Raw genomic sequence first — 19465 nt, forward strand, 5'->3', positions numbered from 1 at the left:
AGAACTCGGTCTCCATGGCACTGCTGGCCGGACGAGGGATGTTATTTTGGGCAGTGCATCTGGACTTGGCTCAAGCTGCACCAGCCAAACCTTACTGACCTCTCCCCTGGAGAAGCAAGAGCAGCGCTCGAGGCTGCCCTGGGAGGGCTGAGAGGCAGGCTCTGGACTGGGGACACAGGGATAGCTTAGCTCCAGCTGGGGGTGGAAGCTGAGCCAGGGACAGTCACGGAGGAACAAGATCAAGATGCACTTTAACTGAGAAGCCCCCAAGGCAGAGGCTGAAAATCACAAGACATTTCAGCAAAGTGAGTGGGGCTCCAGGCAGGGTGGGGATGGGGCGGCCTCCTCAGTGCCCAGATCTGGAAGGGCCATTCCCTGGGTACCATACAGGGAGGAGGTAACTGAGGGATAGTTTGGGGAAGGAGCCCCGGCTGGGAGTGGAAGTCCTGGTTTTCTTGTTATGGTGCAGCCCTGTGTTGCTGTGTGACACAGGCACATACACCCTCTCTCTGGGCCTCAGTTTCCTTACCTGTAAATTGGTTGTTGGGAGGACCAGCGGTAGAGCAGAGATGGCAGGGATGCTCTGGGCTAGGCTGTCAGCAGACCATGGGGGTGGGACGAGGAGAGAGCTGAAGACCACCCCACCGGCAGTGGACCACAGCGGGAGGTGTGCAGGCCAGAGACGGGTCAGCTGCCGGCTTGCTGGAGTCGTTCCTCCCACGGAGTCCCTCCTGAGGGGCTGGAGCTGGGGCTGGAGGGTTTCAGCAGTCAGGGCTGGAGATAAGAGTCTGTGCTGGAGCTACAGGGAACTGGGCTAGAGAATCAGGAGGACAGACAGGGTGAGGGGACTTCGGGCTACCTTCATGCTGTCAGTTAGAGATAAAGATAGGAGTACAAAGGGGAATTTTTGGGCGAGGTACACGGGTGAAACGAGTTTTCAGGGCCTCATCCTGTGTGTTCTTCTGTGTGTGTGTGTGTGTGTGTGTGTGCGTGCATGTATGTGTGTGTGCGGGTCCTGGACAGTCACAGTTTAAGTTAGCAGCAAGAGGGCTTGAGGTTAAAGGTATAGCACGCAAATATGAGGCTGGAACCACTGAGTAGAGGCTGAGGGTATCTCCACAGTCCAAAGCCGGGCTGCAGACAGGGAAGGTCAGGAGGAGCACTGGAGGGTCTGGCCTGGGGTTGGGGTCCTGGGGCCAGCATGGGTGGGGTGGGGCTCCAGGGCGTCGCCTCATTGGCTGAGTACCGCTCCTCCCTCCCTGTTGCTTGGCTGGGTTAAGGGAGTGGCACTAGCAGGAGCTGCCCCAGGGCTTCTCCCCTGGGGACCAAGGTCTGATGGAAGTGTGGGGCCAAGTTCTGTGTCCTCCAGCCCTAGTGACCTCTCTTTGGCTCCTCAGCATCTACAAATCTGAAAGACAAAACATGGTTCAAGCATCCAGGCACAGGCGGTAAGTACCCCACCCTCTTCTCACCCCCCAGCCCCCTGTCCTCCACCCAGCCCACTTCAGTGCCCTCCCTGCTCCATCCTCAGCCTCTCCCTTGGGGCAGCTGTCGCCCCCCGACCTCCTCCTCCCCACCCACCCACGCGCCTCTGAGGTCCCAGAAGAAGAGCATCTTCCACCTGTTGCCTGGGCTGGGTCCTGGGGTGAGGGGAGGCTCAGAAATACTTGGATGAGGGTCAAGGCATGCAGGTGGCCTTCAGCTCAACTGCACTCAGCACCTCTCACCCTCTCAGGCTCAGCTGTCTTTGGGGTGAACAAGAGCCAGTCCTTGCAATGGCCAAGGCCCTGCCTATGTAGTCCTTGTTAGCTTTCTGGCCTCCCCACTCCCGCCCCCTGCTCTCCCTCCTCTAGCCACACGGAGTTTCTTTTCTGGTTTTTTTTTTTTTTTTTTTTTTTTTTAGATGGAATCCAGCTCTGTCGCCCAGGCTGGAGTGCAATGGCACGATCTTGGCTCACTGCAACCTCTGCCTCCCGGGTTCAAGCAATTCGCTTGCCTCAGCCTCCTGAGTAGCTGGGATTACAGGATTACAGGCACACACTACCACGACCACGCCCAGCTAATTATTACTATTTTTTTTTTGTATTTTTAGTAGAAATGGGGTTTCGCCATGTTCGCCAGGCTGTTCTTGAACTCCTGACCTCAGGTGATCCACCCGCCTTGTCCTCCCAAAAGGTTGGGATTACAGGCATGAGCCACTGCACCTGGCCTCACACTGACTTTCTTTGCTTTCTTCAAACATGCTGAGAGTCCTCTGGTGACTATTCCCTCCACCTGAGAGGCTTCCTGCAGTTAACATACAGCCCACTCTCATCTCCTTCATGGCTTTGCTCCAATGCCACCTTCTCAACAAGGATTACTCTGGCTGCCCTATTTGAAATCACACCCCATCTCCAGCCCCTGCACTCCCAATTCTCCTTTCCTTGCTCTGTTTTTTTTCCACAGGAGCTGGTACCTTCTCTTATACAAATGTACTTGCTTACTACATTTCATTGCTGTCAGCTCCACACAAGCAGGGATATTTGCCTGTTGCACACTTGGACGGAGAGAATGAATAGTGCCCCTCTGTTGACATCATTGCCTCTAGCCTACGTCTCTCTCCAGGGCTTTAGATCCTGTTTCTAGAGACCCACTGGTGTCTCACAGGCAACTCAGCTCCTAGATGGAAACAGCCTCCCCTGCCCCCTGCAAGTCCACTCCTCCTGTGCTCTTGGCTCAGTCAGGGGTCCCCTTCTCCTCAGTTGCTCAAGCCAGAAGTCAAGGTCATGTCCTTGATACTTCCCTCTCCCCCATGTCTCACATCCAGTCACCAATCTCCTAAAATATCTAGAATGTGCACAGCTTCCACCATTCTTTCTACTACCACCCTACTCCCCCATGGCCATGTCAGGCCACCACCCGCCCATTCTTCAAAACTCCCTTCAGGCCTCACCTCCCATGCCTCCCCTGAGCTCTCCCAGTCCCAGGCTGCTTCTCTCTGGTGGTGTTGCCATTACCCATCTCTTCCATTAAACAGAGTGACCCAAGGGTGGAGAGTGGGTTTTGACTTTGTATCCCTGGTGCTTGACTCATAAGTAGGTGCTCAACAAAAAAATTTTTTTTTTTTTTGAGACAGAGTCTTGCTTTGTTGCCCATGCTGGAGTGCAGTGGCATGATCTCGGCTCACTGCAACTTCTGCTTCTTGGGTTCAAGAGATTCTCATGTCTCAGCCCCCCACCCCCACCCCCCCCCGCTGGGATTACAAGCACCTGCCACCACGCCCAGCTAATTTTTTTTCATTTTTAGTGGAAACGGGGTTTTGCCATGTTGGCCAGACTGGTCTTGAACTCCTGACCTCAAGTGATCCACCTGCCTCGGCCTCCTAAAGTGTTGAGATTACAGGCATGAGCCACCATGCCTGGCCAACAAATGTTTGTTGAATGAAGAAATGTTGGTTAGCAGGTTGAATTGTTGGCTTGCGGTTAGTTGGATAGTTTATGGTTGATTGGTTGATCAGATAATTAAATGAGTTAATAGCTGGTTAACAGAAGAATCAGTTAGTTGGTTTTTGATAGGTTAGTCAAAGGGTTAGTAAGCCACCGGGCGTGGTGGCTCATGCCTGAAATCCCAGCACCTTGGGAGGCTGAGGTGGGAGGATTGCTTGAGTCCAGGAGTTTGGGACCATCTCGGGCAACATGGCAAAACCCCATCTCTACAAAAAATAGAAAAAAATAGCCGGGCATGGTGGCGTGCTCGTGTAGTCCCAGCTACTTGGGAGGCTGAGGTGGGAGGATCGCTTGAACCCTGGGAAGTCTAGGCTGCAGTCAGTGAGCTGTGACTGTGCCACCGCACTCCAGCCTGGGTGACAGAGTGAGACCCGGTCTCAAAAAAAAAAAGAAAAAGAAAAAGTAAAGAAACAAGCGTTAGTGAGTTGTTAGCTATTTAGTTCCTTGGTTAGCAGATTACTTAGGGGATCTGGTTGGCTGTCAGTTTCTTGCTTTGTAGGCTGGCTTTCTTGGGCCCCTCTTCTTAGTCTGTACCCTCTCCTTGAGCTCTCTCATTTATGCCCATGGCTCAGATGACCATCTGTGATTTGCTGACCTCCAAATGTGTCTGTAAGTGAGACCACATGACCAGCTGCCTCCTCACTGGCCATCCCACCCAGGTGTCTAGCGGGCTCCTCACACTCAACATGCCCAGAAAGGGCCTCCTTGTCTGTTCTCCCGCAGCTTCTCTGCTGCGCCCCACACTAGTCATTCTGCTGCCCTAGCCAGGACCTGAGGGCATCGCTGAGCTGTCCCGCTCCCTTCCCTCTCTAACCGCACACTAAGCCTGTCAGCTTGACTGTGCTCTTGTGGCCATTGGCACTGCCATCTCTGTGGCTCAGCCTGCCACCACTTCTCCACTCATCTGTGGAGAAGCTGATGCTCACCCTGCCTCCACTCCACTTCCTCCATCCTGGCCTCCACAGGGGAGGCAGCTCTCCTGCTGAAATCCTCCACTTGGCCCACGGCCCTCTGGTAGAGTTCAGACTCCCTAATGTGGGCCATGAGGCCTTCTGCCACCTGGCCCTAGCCCCTCTCTGCCCATCTCATGCCACCTCCACTCCTCCGTGGCCAGCCCATTCCTGCACATTGGATACTGCCTTAGCTGCAGGCCTTTGCACGTGCCAGTCCTATGCCCAGAATGATCCCTGCCTCCCTGGAGGCTCCTTTACCCGCCAGCCTTCTTTTCTTGACCTAAATTTCCCTTTCTCTGGGAGAGCCTCCTACCCCCTCCTCTAGGCCATTCACTTCGTCCACATGTCCCATGGTACCCACTCTTTCAGCTGGGGCAGTGCTCATCACACTGCATAGTAATTGCTCAATTTATTGCTTTTCTTCCCACGGGCTGGATCGTACCAGTGTCCTTTACTGCAGTGCCTGAACATTCTAGGCATAGTAGATTCAAGAAATCTTGAGTTCATTGGCTGGTTGGTGGTTATCTGTTGCTTACTGTGTCTTGCCTGCTACGTGGTGATGAGGAAGGAGCCAGCTTCCAGGATTCTCTTGGTGTTCTTGGCTTTCTGCTCTGTCCACTTCTCTCTCCTCTTCTGTGGTTACCTCCAGCATGGGAGCTGGGGTTGGATGGGGGCCAGTGGGGGGGTCACCTCACCCTGCTAGGGAGAGCAGCAGCATTCCTCAGGGCTCCTAAATTCCCCTGGCCTCACAGCAGCAAAAAGTGAGCAGAGGGAATGAGAGATGTCCAGGCATGGAATAAAACATCTTCCACTTTTCAGCTGACACCCTCTGTTCATAGCTCACCCATCCCAGTCCTTGCTCTATTCCTTACCCCAGAGAAACAAAACCAGGGATGAGTAGATGCAGGGGGATGCAGAGTTGCGCGGATAAACCACTGGCCCCCATCCAACTCCAGCTCCCATGCAGCATCGTATACGGGTCTCATTATCCCATGACCAGCCTCCTCAGCCCTGAAGAAGAGACGCTACCAATGCAAGCAGCAGCCCAAAGACAGTCCTGGGAAGGTACCATAGAGGCAGGGGAGAGGTAGACAGAGCAGGAAGCCAAGAACACCAAGGGAATCCTGGAAGCCTGGCTCCTTTCTCATCAGCACACAGCAGGCAACAACCAGCCAACGAACCAAAGATTTATTGAATCTACTATGCCTACTATGTTCAGATACTGCAGCGAAGGAAACTGGTATGATCCCAGCCCTTAGGAAGAAAAACCGTTAATTAATTATTAATCAAGCTTTTTTTTTTTTTTTTTTTGAGACAGGGTGTTGCTCTGTCACCCACGCTGGAGTGCAGTGGTGTGATCTCAGCTCACTGCAACCTCTGCCTTCTGGGCTCAAGCAATCCTCTCACCTCAGCCTCCCCATTAGCTGGGACCACAGGCATGCACCACCACACCTGACTAATTTTTGTATTTTTTTTTTGTAGAGATGAGCTTTTGTCATACTGCCCAGGCTGGTCTTGAACTCCTGGGCTCAAGCAATCAGCTCGCCTGGGCAAGTGCTGGGATTATAGGCATCAGCCATGTGCTTGGCTTAACTGAGCGATTACTATGCAGTGTGATGAACATTGCCCCAGCTGAAAGAGTGGGCACCGTGGGGCATGTGGAAGAAGTGAATGGCCTAGAGGAGAGGGTAGGAGGCTCTCCCAGAGAAAGGGAAATTTAGGTCAAGAAAAGAAGGCTGGTAGGTAAAGGAGCCTCCGGGGAGGCAGGGGACCATTCTGGGCATAGGACTGGCATGTGCAAAGGCCTGCAGCTAAGGTAGTACGTGATGTGCAAGGATGGGCTGGCCAGAGGAGTTGAGGGGCTGGTGTCAGCTTCCGGGCATGCACACAGTGAGATAGCAGAGTGACTAGTGTAAACAAGCACTAAGGCCACACTTAGAGGTATCTGTATCCCTCTTCTTCCTCTTTTTTTTTTTTTTGAGATGGAGTCTCAGTCTTGTTGCCCAGGCTGGAGTACAGTGGCAAGATCTCGGCTCACCGCAACCTCCATCTCCCATGTTCAAGCGATTCTCCTGCCTCAGCCTCTGAAGTGGCTGGGATTACAGGCATGCGCCACCATGCCTGGCTAATTTTGTATTTTTTAGTAGAGATGGGGTTTCTCTATGTTGGTCAGGCTGGTCTTGAACTCCCGACCTTAGGTGATCTGCCCACCTTGGCCTCCCAAAGTGCTGGGATTATAGGCATGAGCCACCGGGCCCAGCCCCTCTTCTTCCTCTTTTTCCTCCAGACCCACCTCACCACCTTCCCCAAACTCCAGTCCTATACCTCTCCCTATATGCAGATTTGGGACCTGTTGCTCACCTGTTTCATCTACCTTTCCATCTAACTGTGCACTTAACTAAATATAAATCAAGTGCCAGGCACTTTGGGAAGCTCTGAGGATCTAGTTAAGAGTAAGGCAGATTCCCCAGTTTTCACTCATTCAACAAATATTTATTGCACATCTACTATGTGCCTGGCATTGTGCTAGGCACTGAAGATACACCAGGAAGTAGATCCAGTCCTTCCTTTTCTCCCTCCCTCTCTCTTGATCATTTACTCATTCACTCACTCTCCCACAAACCTCTGTTTGCACTGACCTGGTTGCACAGCCTGGTGCATTTTGCGGACCCCTTCATTTCTGACAGAACCTGGCGCATGTTTCAGCGCTCATGCTGTTTATAGAGCTCGGCAGCAGACTTTGTCACCCTCATGCTGTTTGTAGAGCGCCTCACTGTTGCCAGGCCCTGGCCTGTGACCCCAAAGTTCTGGCTCTAGCAGATAGGCAGACAGACAGATGGACAGACATAGACAACTGAGCTCCACTTTCCAGCCTGCTCTCTCCTACCCTGCTTTTTCCCAGAGGCTTGTTGGCATCATGGATTGCACTTTCAGCTCCCCACCTGCCCGTCTGCAAAGTGGCCTCATTGGTGTGCCATTTTTACTGGTCCAGTCCCAACTAGAAGGGGCATGGCCTGACCATCTACCCCAGTTCCTCTCCATGTCCCCATGGCTCTCAAGTGTCTTCTATTCCAGCTGTCCCAGCTGCCCTAGGCAAGAGGAGGTGTGTGTGGCGAGGCTGCTGGGTTACCTATTAACTCAGCTGCGAGTTGAAGAGCCGATGGGCAGCAGGCAGACTTGAGTCTCCTTTCTGTCCATGGGCTCGGGCCACTGTCTCAGGTCCACCCGTGGCTCCAAAATGGTCTCCTGGTCCGTGATAGCAAAGATCCAGGAAATACTGCAGAGGAAGATGGTGCGAGAGTTCCTGGCCGAGTTCATGAGCACATATGTCATGATGGTGAGTGGGTGGGCAGCACGAAGTGGGTGGGGCTCTGCCAGGGCTGTCCATGGCCCCCTCCCCATGCTGACCCCATGCGTCATATTGTCCATTCCTTGCCTCTGAGCTGGGAGCCTGGGGAAGAAGCAGACGAAAGTAAGGAGGGGGGCCTTTCTCAAATCTTTTTGGACAGAAAGGGCTCATAATAAGTGGGGGTCAAAGGAAATCATGCACTGGGGTATCCGGGGCACGGCTGGGAATGGGGAGAAGGGAAACCCAGGGTAAAGAGATTGAAGAGGCCCAGGTGAGGTGGCTCATGCCTGCAATTCCAGCACTTTGGGAGGCTTAGGCAGGTGGATCACCTGAGGTCAGGAGTTTGAAACCAGCCTGGCCAACATGGTGAAACCCCGTCTCTACTAAAAATACAAAAATTAGCTGGGCATGGTGGCGGACGCCTGTAATCTCAGTTATTCAGGAGGCTGAGGCAGGAGAATCACTTGAACCCAGGAGGTGGAGGTTGCAGTGAGCTGAGATCACACCACTGCACTCCAGCCTGGGTGACAGGAGCGAAACTCTGTCTCAAAAAAAAAAAAAAAAAGAAAAGAAAAAAAAAAGAGAGAGAGAGATTGAAGAGAAGCTTGATGATCAGGCTATGATAACGAATCCAGAGGGCAATGGGCGATGTTGAAGGCGGCAAACAGGGGAGTGACATGATCAGATTTGGATTTCAAAGGTAATTTTGGGTGCAGTGTGGAGCATAAGCAGGACAGGCAAGGCTGGCAAGAGGGAACCAGTTAAGAGGCTGTTTTTGATCTGGGACAGAGAGAGGGTGATGGAGAAGGGACAGAGGCTGTTTTTGATCTGGGACAGAGAGAGGGTCTGGGGTTGGAGAAGAAAGCACATGTTTGAGAGGGCTGTGGAAGATGGAACTGGCGAGACTCTGCTAGCAGAAGATGTGGGCAAAGCGTTGACGAGCTGTTCTGGAGCACGGGGCCCAGCACAGAGTGAGAGGCGAGATGCCTGTGGGGAAATCCAGGAGATAGTTAAACACAGGCAAGGGGCTGGAGCTCAGGAGAGGCTTGGTCTGGAAGGAAAAAGTTGAAGTTCATCACAACACAGGTGGTGGTTGTCAATACTGTCCAGAGAGAGTGTACAGAAAGAGAAAAGGATGGTTTGAGGACAGAGCCCTGAGGAATGAAGAGGTGCACGCAAAGGAGCCTGAGAAGGAACGGTCAGAGAGGTGGGAGGAGAACCAGAGCAGACTGCGTGACAGAGGGGGGCAGTGGTTCCACCAGGAAGAAGCCGTCGGCAGCGTGGGTAGTGGCAGATGGGCCACGCGAGGTGAGCACTGGCAAGAGGCCTTAGGGTTTGGCAGCGTGGAGGTTGCTGGTAGCCTTGACAAGGGCTCTTCTTTAGTGTGTGATTGGGACAGAATCCAGACTGCAGGCGGGATGTGAGGTTGCTCCCTCTCCACCTGCTTCAGTCCTGCCACTTACCCCAGTGAGCCTCTGCCCTTCACATGACTGTAGCCATGTTTATTGCATCTTATGCAGGGTCCAGGGTCTAGAAAAAGAAGGAGCAGCCTCTGGGAAGGGAGGCAAAGGCAGCCAGGTGCATGCTAGAGGAAGGTGGGGTGAGAAAGGCTGTTTGTGTGTGTGGTGGGGCCCATGGAGCTCAAGGGAGAGAGGAAATCGGAACACCAGGGTTCTTAGCTGACCCTGCCACTGAGTGACCAGTTGGCCTTGGGCAGGTCTCTCCCTGGCTTAAAGCCTGACTTCTCACTTATATTGTGTAGAATTAGGCCTTCGTGGGCTTTGGAGCTATGTTTGAATCCTAGCTCTGTTATCTTCTAGCTGAGCGACTATCCACAAGTATCTTAACTGTTCACAAACGTAGCTTTCTTGTTTTTGAGACAGTCTCACTCTGTCTCCTAGGACGGAGTGCAGTGGTGCGATCTCAGCTCACTGCAGCCTCCACCTCCCATATTCAAGTGACTCTCTTGCCTCGGCCTCCTGAGTAGCTGGGACTACAGGCGTGTCCCACTGTGCTCAACTAATTTTTGTATTTTTAGTAGAGATGGGGTTTCACCATGTTGGCCAGGCTGGTCTCGAACTCCCGAATTCAGGTGACCTGCCTGCCTCAGCCTCCCAAAGTGCTGGGATTGCTGACGTGAGTAACCTCGCCCGGCCCACAACTTTAGCTTCCTTATTGGTTAACAGGACCACTAACATCAAGCTGGAGGACTTGTGTGAAGAAGGCCAAGAAGGCCAAGTCTCAGCACCCAGTATACATGTGGTACCCATGTATTGGTCCCTTGTTATTAGGACAATACCCATGTATTGGTCCCTTGTTATTAGGACAGAGAGGAGAGGGGTGCTCTAGCTGCTCTCTCCTCTCTGCCTCTGGCCCTCCCCTGCTCCTCTTTTACCTCCCCACCTGCTTTGGCTCCTGAGCTGTGAGGACAGCAGTTGGATCCTGTCCCTTCTTAATCCAGGGCAAAGTAATTCACTTATCACAAGACATTCCAGCCCCATGAGGGCTGTTAACCCTTGGAACCTCAGAGGCAGGAGGGTGCGTCCTCTGAGAGCTGTTAGGGAAATAGGCACCGCCCACATGCTTGATACCTGCCCACATCTGTGTTTCTCTTCCTTTCATTGAGATTTTCATTGAGCACCTAATGCATCCCGGGCTCTGTGATGCCAAGCTCCTTACGTGCAGCATCTTCCCAAATCCTCGCAATAGCCCTGTGAAGTAGGTACTATTATTATCCCAGTTTCACAGATGGGAAAACTGAGTCTCCTTGAGACTAAGCCTTTTGCCCAAGGTCACACTTTAAGTCAGGATTAAATCCAGTGCAGTCTAATATCACAGTCTTTTTTTTTGAGATTCAGTCTTGCTTTGTCGCAGTGGCGCGATCTCGGCTCACTGCAACCTCCACCTCCTGGGTTCAAGCGATTCTTGTGCTTCAGCCTCCAGAGTAGCTGGAATTACACGTGCATGCCACCATGCCCAGCCAATTTTTGTATTTTTAGGAGAGACGAGGTTTCACCATGTTGTCAAGGCTGGTCTTGAACTCCTGACTTCAAGTGATCCTCCCACCTTGGCCTCCCAAAGTGCTGAGATTACAGGCATGAGTCACTGTGCCCGGCCCAATATCACAGTCTTGACCCTTAACCTCTATGCTCTGTCCGTTAGCTTAAATACTGCCAGCTTTTAAAGGCTCTGGCTTGTTAATGCTCCCCCAGCCAGGGTAAGGTCCTCACTTTCAGGTAGTTCAAGGTGCCTCTCTCGGCCTCAGTTTCCCCATTTATAGAGTGGGAGAAAAATTCTTGCTGTGCAGATTTGCTGTGAGGATTGAAGACAGTAGCACTTGTAAAAGAACTTTGTGAGGTGTAAGCCTATATCGGACATTGTGTTGTTGTTATTTTTAGTTGCCAGGCTGTGCCAAGAAGTGAGGGCTTTTTTTTAAAATATATATATAGGAATCTCAGTGAGTCACCAGGGTGAAGGTTTTGCCAAAAAAGCTAGTGTGACCTCGGCCCCATTTATTGCAGCCAGGACGAGGGAAGTGGACTGATCCATGTTGCAGCTTCCAGGGGTGTTGCCCTTGGAGCTGGCCTCCTGGCTGTGGGGGAGAGTTGGATGGGCTGAGCCACATTCACTGATCAGGGAGAGGAGGGGCTGGAGCCAACCGGCCCCGGAAAACCAGCCACACACGTGAGACACGGGGCAAGGGTTGTAGATCACATGCTACAGGGGCCAAGAGAGCGGCAACTCAGGGCGGTGGGGACTTTGGCTGGCTGCAGAGTGCCAATCTGTGCAAGGCTGTAGCTGCCACCACTCCAGCTGACTGTTGCCATGGAGGGTGGAATGCAGGCCAGTGTTGCCTGAACTGCTCATTTTTCAAGAGAGATAGAAACTTCTGTTCTTCAAAACCAAGTTATCTAAACAAAACCTGTGCGCTGGATGAATTAGGTGCATGAGTTGCCAGTTGGCAACCCTGACACAGGGAATCATGTGGGGTTCATTCACTCACCCAGTATTTTATTTTATTTATTTATTTATTTTGAGACAGAGTCTCACCCTGTTGCCTAGGCTGGAGTGCAGTGGTGTGATCTCAGCTCACTGCTCTGCCTCCCAGGTTCAAGTGATTCTCCTGCCTCAGCCTCCCGAGTAGCTGGGATTACAGGCATGTGCCACCACACCTGGCTAATTTTTTGTATCTTTAGTAGAGATGGGGTTTCACCATGTTGGCCAGGCAGGTCTCGAACTCCTGACCTCATGATCGGCCTGCCTCGGCCTCCCAAGGTACTGGGATTACAGGCGTGAGCCACCATGCCCGGCCTATGCTTATCCAGTATTTTTAGCACATGGTATTGGAATGGGGGAAAGGCCATGGGGGCCCCTCTGTTTTCAGACCCTCCATGCCTGCTCCAGTCCCTCTACCTCTTGACCCTGCCAGCCTGTCAACCTGTCCTGGCCTCACTCCCCCCTGCACCCCCATCTGTTCCTGTCCTCTCCTGCTGTATCTTATCCTGGATCCGAAGCCAGCCCAGCTCTGGGCTCCCCTGCTTCTGTCCTGGGGCTTCTGAGGGACCCAGTGGGCCCTGCTCAGCTGCCTCTCCCCCACCATATCTGGGCTATTTCACAGTTTCTCAGACTTCCCCAAAGCTGCTCTGTACTCTTTTTTTTTTTTTTAAATCAGCAAATGGCTTGATCTGCTGCTTGACAGGTAAAATAATCAACACTTCCTGTGTTCAGCTCACCCTCTTGTCCCTCTCACCACCAGACCCATTAACCACCCGTGTATCCACATATCACCCCTTGGCTGGGGCAGGGTCCTCTCCTTCCTGGAGGACCCCTCCACTTCTGCAGCAATCCAGCTGTCCAGCCTATTCAGGTACTTTACTCTGTCCTTTTTCTCTGTCCTTTATCTTCAGCCCGTCCCTCTCTCAGCCTATAAACATACTGAAGTTTCTCCACTGAAAACAACACAAAATGAAACACCCCTCCCTTCACCGTGTCGGCCCCTTCGCGGATCATGTTCTCTCTCCCCCGCTCCTCAGGCGAGTTCTCGAAGAGGAGTCTACACTGGTGCCTTTCAACTCTTTTTTTTTCTTTTCTTTCTTTTTTTTTTTTTTTTGAGACAGAGTCTTGCTCTGTCGCCCAGGCTGGAGTGCATTGGCGCGATCTTGGCTCACTGCAAGCTCCGCCTCCTGGGTTCAAGCAATTCTCCTGCCTCAGCTTCCTGAGTAGCTGGGATTACAGGCAAGCGCCACCGCGCCTGGCTAATCTTTGTATTATTAGTAGAGATGGGGTTTTGTCATGCTGGTCTTGAACTCCTGACCTAAAGTGATCCATCCACCTTGGCCTCCTAAAGTGCTGGGATTACAGGCATGAGCCACCGCACCCGGCCTGGTCTGCCTTCTTACACCGTACCCTCTCCTGGGGCCTTCTCCTCTGATGGCTTTGACTTCAGCCCTCATGTCTACAATTCTCCAGGTTTTCTCTTTTATCAACTCTAGAACAGAGTTCTCCAGGGGAAATAAAATGCAAGCCATCTGTATAATTTAAAATTTTCTAGTATCCACATTAAAAAGGTAAAAAGCAACAGGTGAAACTAATTTTAATAATTAACCCATATATCCAAAATCCTATTTCAAGATGCAGTCAATGTAAAATTATTAGGATATTCTGGCCAGGCATGGTGGCTCACACCTGTAATCACAGCACTCTGGGAGGCTGAGGTGAGAGGATTGCTTAAGGCCAGGAGCTCGAGACCAGCCTGGGCAACATAGTGAAATCTCATCTCTACACAAAATAAATTGAAAAAATTAGCTGGGACAGGGTGCAGTGGCTCATGCCTGTAATCCCAGCACTTTGGGAGGCCAAGGCAGGCGGATCATCTGAGGTCAGGTGTTTGAGACCAGTCTGGCCAACATTGTGAAACGCTGTCTCTACTAAAAATACAAAAAAGTAGTTGGGCATGGTGGTGTGCACCTATAATCTCAACTACTCGGGAGGCTAAGGCAGGAGAATCACTTGAACCTGGGAGTTGGAGGTTGCAGTGAGCCGAGATCGCACCATTGCACTCCAGCTTGGGCAACAGAGTAAGACTCTGTCTCAAAAAAAAAAAAAAATTGGCTGGGTGCCGAGGCACATGCCCATAGTCCCAACTACTTGGGAGGCTGAGGTGGGAGGATCACTCGAGCCCAGGAGATGGAGGCTGCAATGAGTCTTGATCATGGCACTGCACTCCAGCCTGGGTGATAGAGTGAAACCCTGTCTCAAACATCAAACAAACAAATAAAACAGAGGCACAAGAAAGCAAGGCATGCATGGAGCAGTGCAGTTGTTTGGTTTGAGGCCATCTGGCACAGGTAACTGCCTGGATTTAATCCTGGCTTACCATGTACAGGCTGTGTGACCTTGGACAAGCCATTCACGTTCTCTAAGCTTCAGATTACCCATTTGTCAAGTGGGGGAGAAATAGTGCTTAACTCGTAAGATTGGTGTAAGGGTTAAAGGAGGTGATCAGTATAACTCGCTGGCATGTAGGCAGTGCTCAATAAATGGTTATTATTATTTAGTAGTAATACTATTGCTGAATACAAAGAGTATTGGGACAGATATGAAACAGGCAGAAAGAATGAAATTATGCAGGGTCTTAAATGGTGGCCTACTGAGTTTGGACTTTATCCTAGAAGTGGAGGGGAGCCAGTGAGTGAGTCCGGGGAAGACGCGATGGGGTTTTTGTTAGGAAGATCACTCTGGCTGCAAGGAGGAGGCTGGGTGAGGTTTGGGGAGAATGTAAGCAGAGCTGATTGGGTGTTGGGGAGGATGGCGAGGAAGCTCTCATTTGCAACATCTGAGTTTCTGGCTCGGCCAACGGGGATGGGGAACATAGAGTGAGGAGCAGGTGTGCTGTGAGATGGCGAACCTTCAACAGAGCCTGAGATGCCCGTGGAACACCAGGAGAGTTCCAGTGGGGATTTGCAAATAGGGATCTGGCTCCCCCATGGAGATGATGGGAATTTTACAGGCATAGCTGAAACCGTCTACGTGGTAAAACCATGCCTGAAAAGACCTTTGGAAAATCAGGAGGTTGCTGGAGCCCTTGGAGAGAGCTTTGGTGTCTGTGACATGTGGAAGTGGAAGCCAGATTGAGGATGGGGTGTGAGGGAAGGGGTGAAGCAGCTGGCCAGCGTGTTCTCTCCTGCAGCCTGACTGAAACAGGGAGGGGGCAACCAGGAACCCACAGCTGGAGAAGGACGCTGGGCAGGGGTGGGACAGTTTGCTGGGAAGGATGAGACTCCAGTGTGTGGGAGCCGATCAATGGGAGGATGGGAGGTACAGGGGAGATGGAAGCCTCTGCTTCCATCAGAGGGAGAGGATAGCACAGGAGCCAGGGCTGAAGGGAACAGTGGCTCTAGACTGAGGCTAATGGGCCTGAAGGTAGGCCCCTTCCTCTGTGAAGGTGGCATTATCTGAGGAGCCATGAGGGATGGGCAAGAAGCAGCAGCTTGGGAATGCTGCCTGAGGTCAGTGGAAATGAAGCTGAGGGCAAGACAGTTAGGGCCCCACTGTTCCAGCATTGTGGGGGTTGCGGTGGAGCGTGTGTGTGTGTGCGCGCGCGTGTGTGTATGTGTGCAGGGAGGGGTTCCTGGCAGTCAGGCATGGATGGATTTGGAGGTCCCTTGAAGAAACTTCTTTCAGGCCAGCCTGAAGTGTGAGGGACTCTGAGGGGGTGCAATGTATGCCAGCCATCCCCTCCTCGCAGCCCTGCCTCACCCCCAAACTTCAGGTGGGCTTGGGGCTGAGATGCTTGGATGTTTGTCATAAGAGCTTCTAACTCTGCCGCTCCACCCGGCTCTCAGTGGCTCAGGTCTGAGAGGCCTCAGCAGAGGCAAGGAGAGGAGGCAGTGAGGAGGGAAGAGGGCGTGGCAGAGGGTCTTCGAGGCAATGCCAGGGAGGCCCAGGGCATGGGGGTGAGGAGCTAGCACTGAGCTCTGAGCCCTCCTCTGAGGTTGGGGCTTCTAGGCAGGCAGCCCCCTTAGAGGCCCTCCCTTGTAGGTATTCGGCCTTGGTTCCGTGGCCCATATGGTTCTAAATAAAAAATACGGGAGCTACCTTGGTGTCAACTTGGGTTTTGGCTTCGGAGTCACCATGGGAGTGCACGTGGCAGGCCGCATCTCTGGTGAGTGAGCCCAGGCCCTGCCGGACCGGGCAAGACCAGGTGTCCCCAACAGGCTCTTTCCTGCCCGCCTCATCCAGCTCCTTTGCCAGCACAGCCAGTGCCTCAGCCTGACCACTGGGGGGGAGGAAGTCTCCTCTGAACCCCGCGCCTATGACGTGTCTGCCCCAAATTCTTCCTGGGCCCCCCTGACCTACCATTTTCACTGGCTGGGTCATCTTAGGCAAGCCATCGCCTTCTGTGTTCCTCAGTTTCCTTAAGAGTGAAACGAAGATGGTGGCCCCTGCCTCACGGGGTGGTTGTGAGGGCTCCAGGAGAGAGCTCTGTCACGGAGCATGCTGTTATACACACTAGCCATCGTTGTTCTCATACCGTTTGTCACTGTTGTTTGTTTTGCTCTCACTCCCTGACACACTTGCCTGCTGCCCACAGGAGCCCACATGAACGCAGCTGTGACCTTCGCTAACTGTGCACTGGGCCGCGTGCCCTGGAGGAAGTTTCCGGTCTATGTGCTGGGGCAGTTCCTGGGCTCCTTCCTGGCAGCTGCCACCATTTACAGTCTCTTCTACAGTGAGTGTCCTGCCCGGGTGTCTGCCTCTGGCCTCAGCCGCCTCCTATGAAATATGGGCAGATTGGACCTCAGTGTCCTGATTTGTAAAAAATAGCTGGGAGAAAAAAGCCTTGGAGCTCCCCCACCCTCTAACCTATAACCTCATTTCTGGGACCCCGGTGGGGCTTAGTTGGGGGCAGGTTCGCATGACAGTCTGTGTCTCCTCAGCGGCCATTCTCCACTTTTCGGGTGGACAGCTGATGGTGACCGGTCCCGTCGCTACAGCTGGCATTTTTGCCACCTACCTTCCTGATCACATGACATTGTGGCGGGGCTTCCTGAATGAGGTCAGTGGTCCAGGATGAGTACCCCTCCCCCTGCCCTCCACCCCTCAGGACGGAGCCAGCAGGGAGTCCCTCCGGATAGATAGGACAAGAACTCTGGATGGAGACTGTACCGAGACGTGTCTCTGCTGGTGGGCTTGGATCTGGGGCACTGCCGAGGTCCTGTGGCTTGGGGAGGGGCCCAGGTGAGCTGCCACAGCATCTGCTCCTCAGGCGTGGCTGACCGGGATGCTCCAGCTGTGTCTCTTCGCCATCACGGACCAGGAGAACAACCCAGCACTGCCAGGAACACAGGCGCTGGTGATAGGCATCCTCGTGGTCATCATCGGGGTGTCCCTCGGCATGAACACAGGATATGCCATCAACCCGTCCCGGGACCTGCCCCCCCGCATCTTTACCTTCATTGCTGGTTGGGGCAAACAGGTCTTCAGGTACTGCCCCTGCCCAGGCCCGTTCCTTTGAGTTTTTCTGTGGGTCCCCTGTGTGTTGAGGGGTGGGGGGTGATGTGAGGGGCAGCACAGGAGGGTCCTGCAGAGCCCCCAGGTGGCCTGGGGAGCAGGAGTGAGTCCCAACATTTCCACAGGCCAGTACAGATACAGATCCTGCACCTGCACTGAGTGTCAACCCTGTCCCTGAATCGGGCTGAGGCTGACCAGGGCCCCAGGTTAGGGGTGTTTCCTGGGGTAGCCTGGGGATGACTCCTCTGCTCAACCTGTCTTGGCCCGAGGTGGATGAGAGTGCTGTCCTGGGCATCAGCCCCCTCAGCAGGCCTCTGCCTCTTGCCTGCAGCGATGGGGAGAACTGGTGGTGGGTGCCAGTGGTGGCACCACTTCTGGGTGCCTATCTAGGTGGCATCATCTACCTGGTCTTCATTGGCTCCACCATCCCACGGGAGCCCCTGAAACTGGAGGACTCTGTGGCGTATGAAGACCACGGGATAACCGTATTGCGCAAGACGGGATCTCATGAACCCACGATCTCTCCCCTCACCCTTGTCTCCGTGAGCCCTGCCAACAGATCTTCAGTCCACCCTGCCCCACCCTTACATGAATCCATGGCCCTAGAGCACCCCTAGAGATTATTTGTGATCCCATCCCTTCCCCAATAAAGCAAGGCTTGTCCCACAGCAGTACCCCCACTTCCTGGGGGCCTCCTGTGGTTGGGCTTCCCTCCTGGGTTCTTCCCGGAGCTCTAGGGCTATGTCTTAGCCCAAGGTGTAGAGGTGAGGCGCCTCAAGTCTTTCATGCCCTGGGAACTGGGGTGCCCCTGGGGGAGAATGGGGAAGAGCTGACCTGTGCCCTCAGTAGGAACAGGGTTAGATGAAAGAATGACAGAAACAGAATGAGGGATTTTCAGGCACGGGGGAAGGAAGGGCGGTTTTGGGGAACGGACCGTAGCTGACTGGTGGGGGGCCGGCTTTGGAAATACTTTGAGGGGATCCTGAGATTGGACTCTAGACTCTCCCCTGGTTCTTCCCTTCCCCGAGTTCTGGCCAGTTCTTGGACCAGACAAGGCAAGGCCCAAGAATGTAGATCAGAATTTTTAGCCTTTTTTTCATTAGTGCCCTCCCTAGTATTCTTCTAGATTTTTTTTCTTAATCACATGAAATTTTAATACCACAGATATACTATATATCTGTTTATGTTCTGTATATGTTCTGTGCTTTATACATAAAAAAGAGTAAGATTTTTTTTTTCACCTCCCCTTTTAAGAATCAGTTTTAATTCCCTTGAGAATGCTTGTTATAGATTGAAGGCTGGTAAGGGTTGGGCTCCTCTTTCTTCTTCCTGGTGCCAGAGTGCTCCCACATGAAGGAGTAGGAAAGGAAGAGGCAAAGAGGGAAATCCTTTGAACACATGAAGACACAGGAAGAGGCCTCCTAGGGCTCCAGGGCTCCAGGGAAGCAAGTGCAGAGGTTGGGTGGGGTGGGGGGCCAGGATCCGCTGACCCTGGGGCCAGGCAGGAATCTCTCCGTTGCCTGGGGCTCAGAAGGCAGCATCACCCATGGTTTCTGTCATTGCTCATGCATTTTGCCTTTCAACAATTATTGTGCACCTACTGTGTGCAGGCCCTGCCTGGACACTGGGGATGTGCAGTGGATGCGCTGGGGTCTGCCTTTGAGGGTGGCAGTTTAATGGGGGACAGGTAATTATAAGGAAGAAGGTGAGTGCAGAGTGGGAGGCCTGGAGGCTGTGGGGCTCCGGGTGGGGGAGCTCACATCCAGCCTCTGGGCCAAGGCCAGGAGGCTTCCCAGAGGAGGAGACAGAGCAGGGTATGGTGGTGGGGGGTGTCCTTTTTGGGGCTGGGAGCTGCACTTTACAGTTTGAGGGGATGGGCAGAGGAGGCTGGGCTTCGTTCTGGAGGTGGGGACACGGTGAGGTGAGGTTTCGAAAGCACACCTGAGCCGCAGTGTGTAGGATGCTGGAAATGGTGGAGATGGGCCTGTGAAGAGAGTGCTGGGAAGTGATGACCCAGGAGCAGCAGCCGGGCACCTAATAATGGGTCAGCACCGTGGTCATGGAGACGAGAGCCGGGACTGATCAATACTCGAGAAGTACAATGTACAGGACTTGGGCTCCATTTGGATGGAGTGGGTGAGGGAGAGGGAGGAGTCAGAAATGGC

At 53.0% G+C, this 19465-nt stretch overlaps 1 protein-coding gene across 3 annotated transcripts; it reads left to right on the forward strand.

Moving 5' to 3' along the window:
• On the forward strand, window positions 1-17968 carry AQP7 (aquaporin 7). Of its 3 annotated transcripts, XM_003263419.4 has the most exons (8): window positions 158-305; window positions 1398-1448; window positions 7658-7775; window positions 15828-15951; window positions 16381-16518; window positions 16727-16845; window positions 17056-17273; window positions 17632-17968. In XM_003263419.4, the coding sequence occupies exons 2-8, from the start codon at window positions 1423-1425 to the stop codon at window positions 17915-17917; spliced, it is 1029 nt and encodes a 342-aa protein (XP_003263467.1). In that variant the 5' UTR covers window positions 158-305; window positions 1398-1422; the 3' UTR covers window positions 17918-17968. The 3 variants fall into 3 exon arrangements, with proteins under 3 accessions (XP_030673441.1, XP_030673442.1, XP_003263467.1); XM_030817581.1 differs by having other exon boundaries at window positions 1-305; window positions 7341-7775; window positions 17056-17968; XM_030817582.1 differs by lacking the exon at window positions 7658-7775 and having other exon boundaries at window positions 1-305; window positions 17691-17968.
• The last annotated feature ends 1497 nt before the right edge of the window (window positions 17969-19465 follow it).

Source organism: Nomascus leucogenys, chromosome 8 (genome assembly GCF_006542625.1).
Source record: "Nomascus leucogenys isolate Asia chromosome 8, Asia_NLE_v1, whole genome shotgun sequence".
Taxonomy (NCBI): Eukaryota; Metazoa; Chordata; class Mammalia; order Primates; family Hylobatidae; genus Nomascus; species Nomascus leucogenys.

Excerpts from the sequence above, each read along its gene's own strand:
- AQP7 (XM_003263419.4), top strand. The coding sequence starts at position 1,423 with ATGGTTCAAGCATCCAGGCACAGGCG. Across the intron at positions 1,449-7,657 it reads CAAGCATCCAGGCACAGGCG|GTCCACCCGTGGCTCCAAAA; the intron begins GTAAGTACCCCA and ends CCACTGTCTCAG. Across the intron at positions 17,274-17,631 it reads TGGGGCAAACAGGTCTTCAG|CGATGGGGAGAACTGGTGGT; the intron begins GTACTGCCCCTG and ends TCTTGCCTGCAG.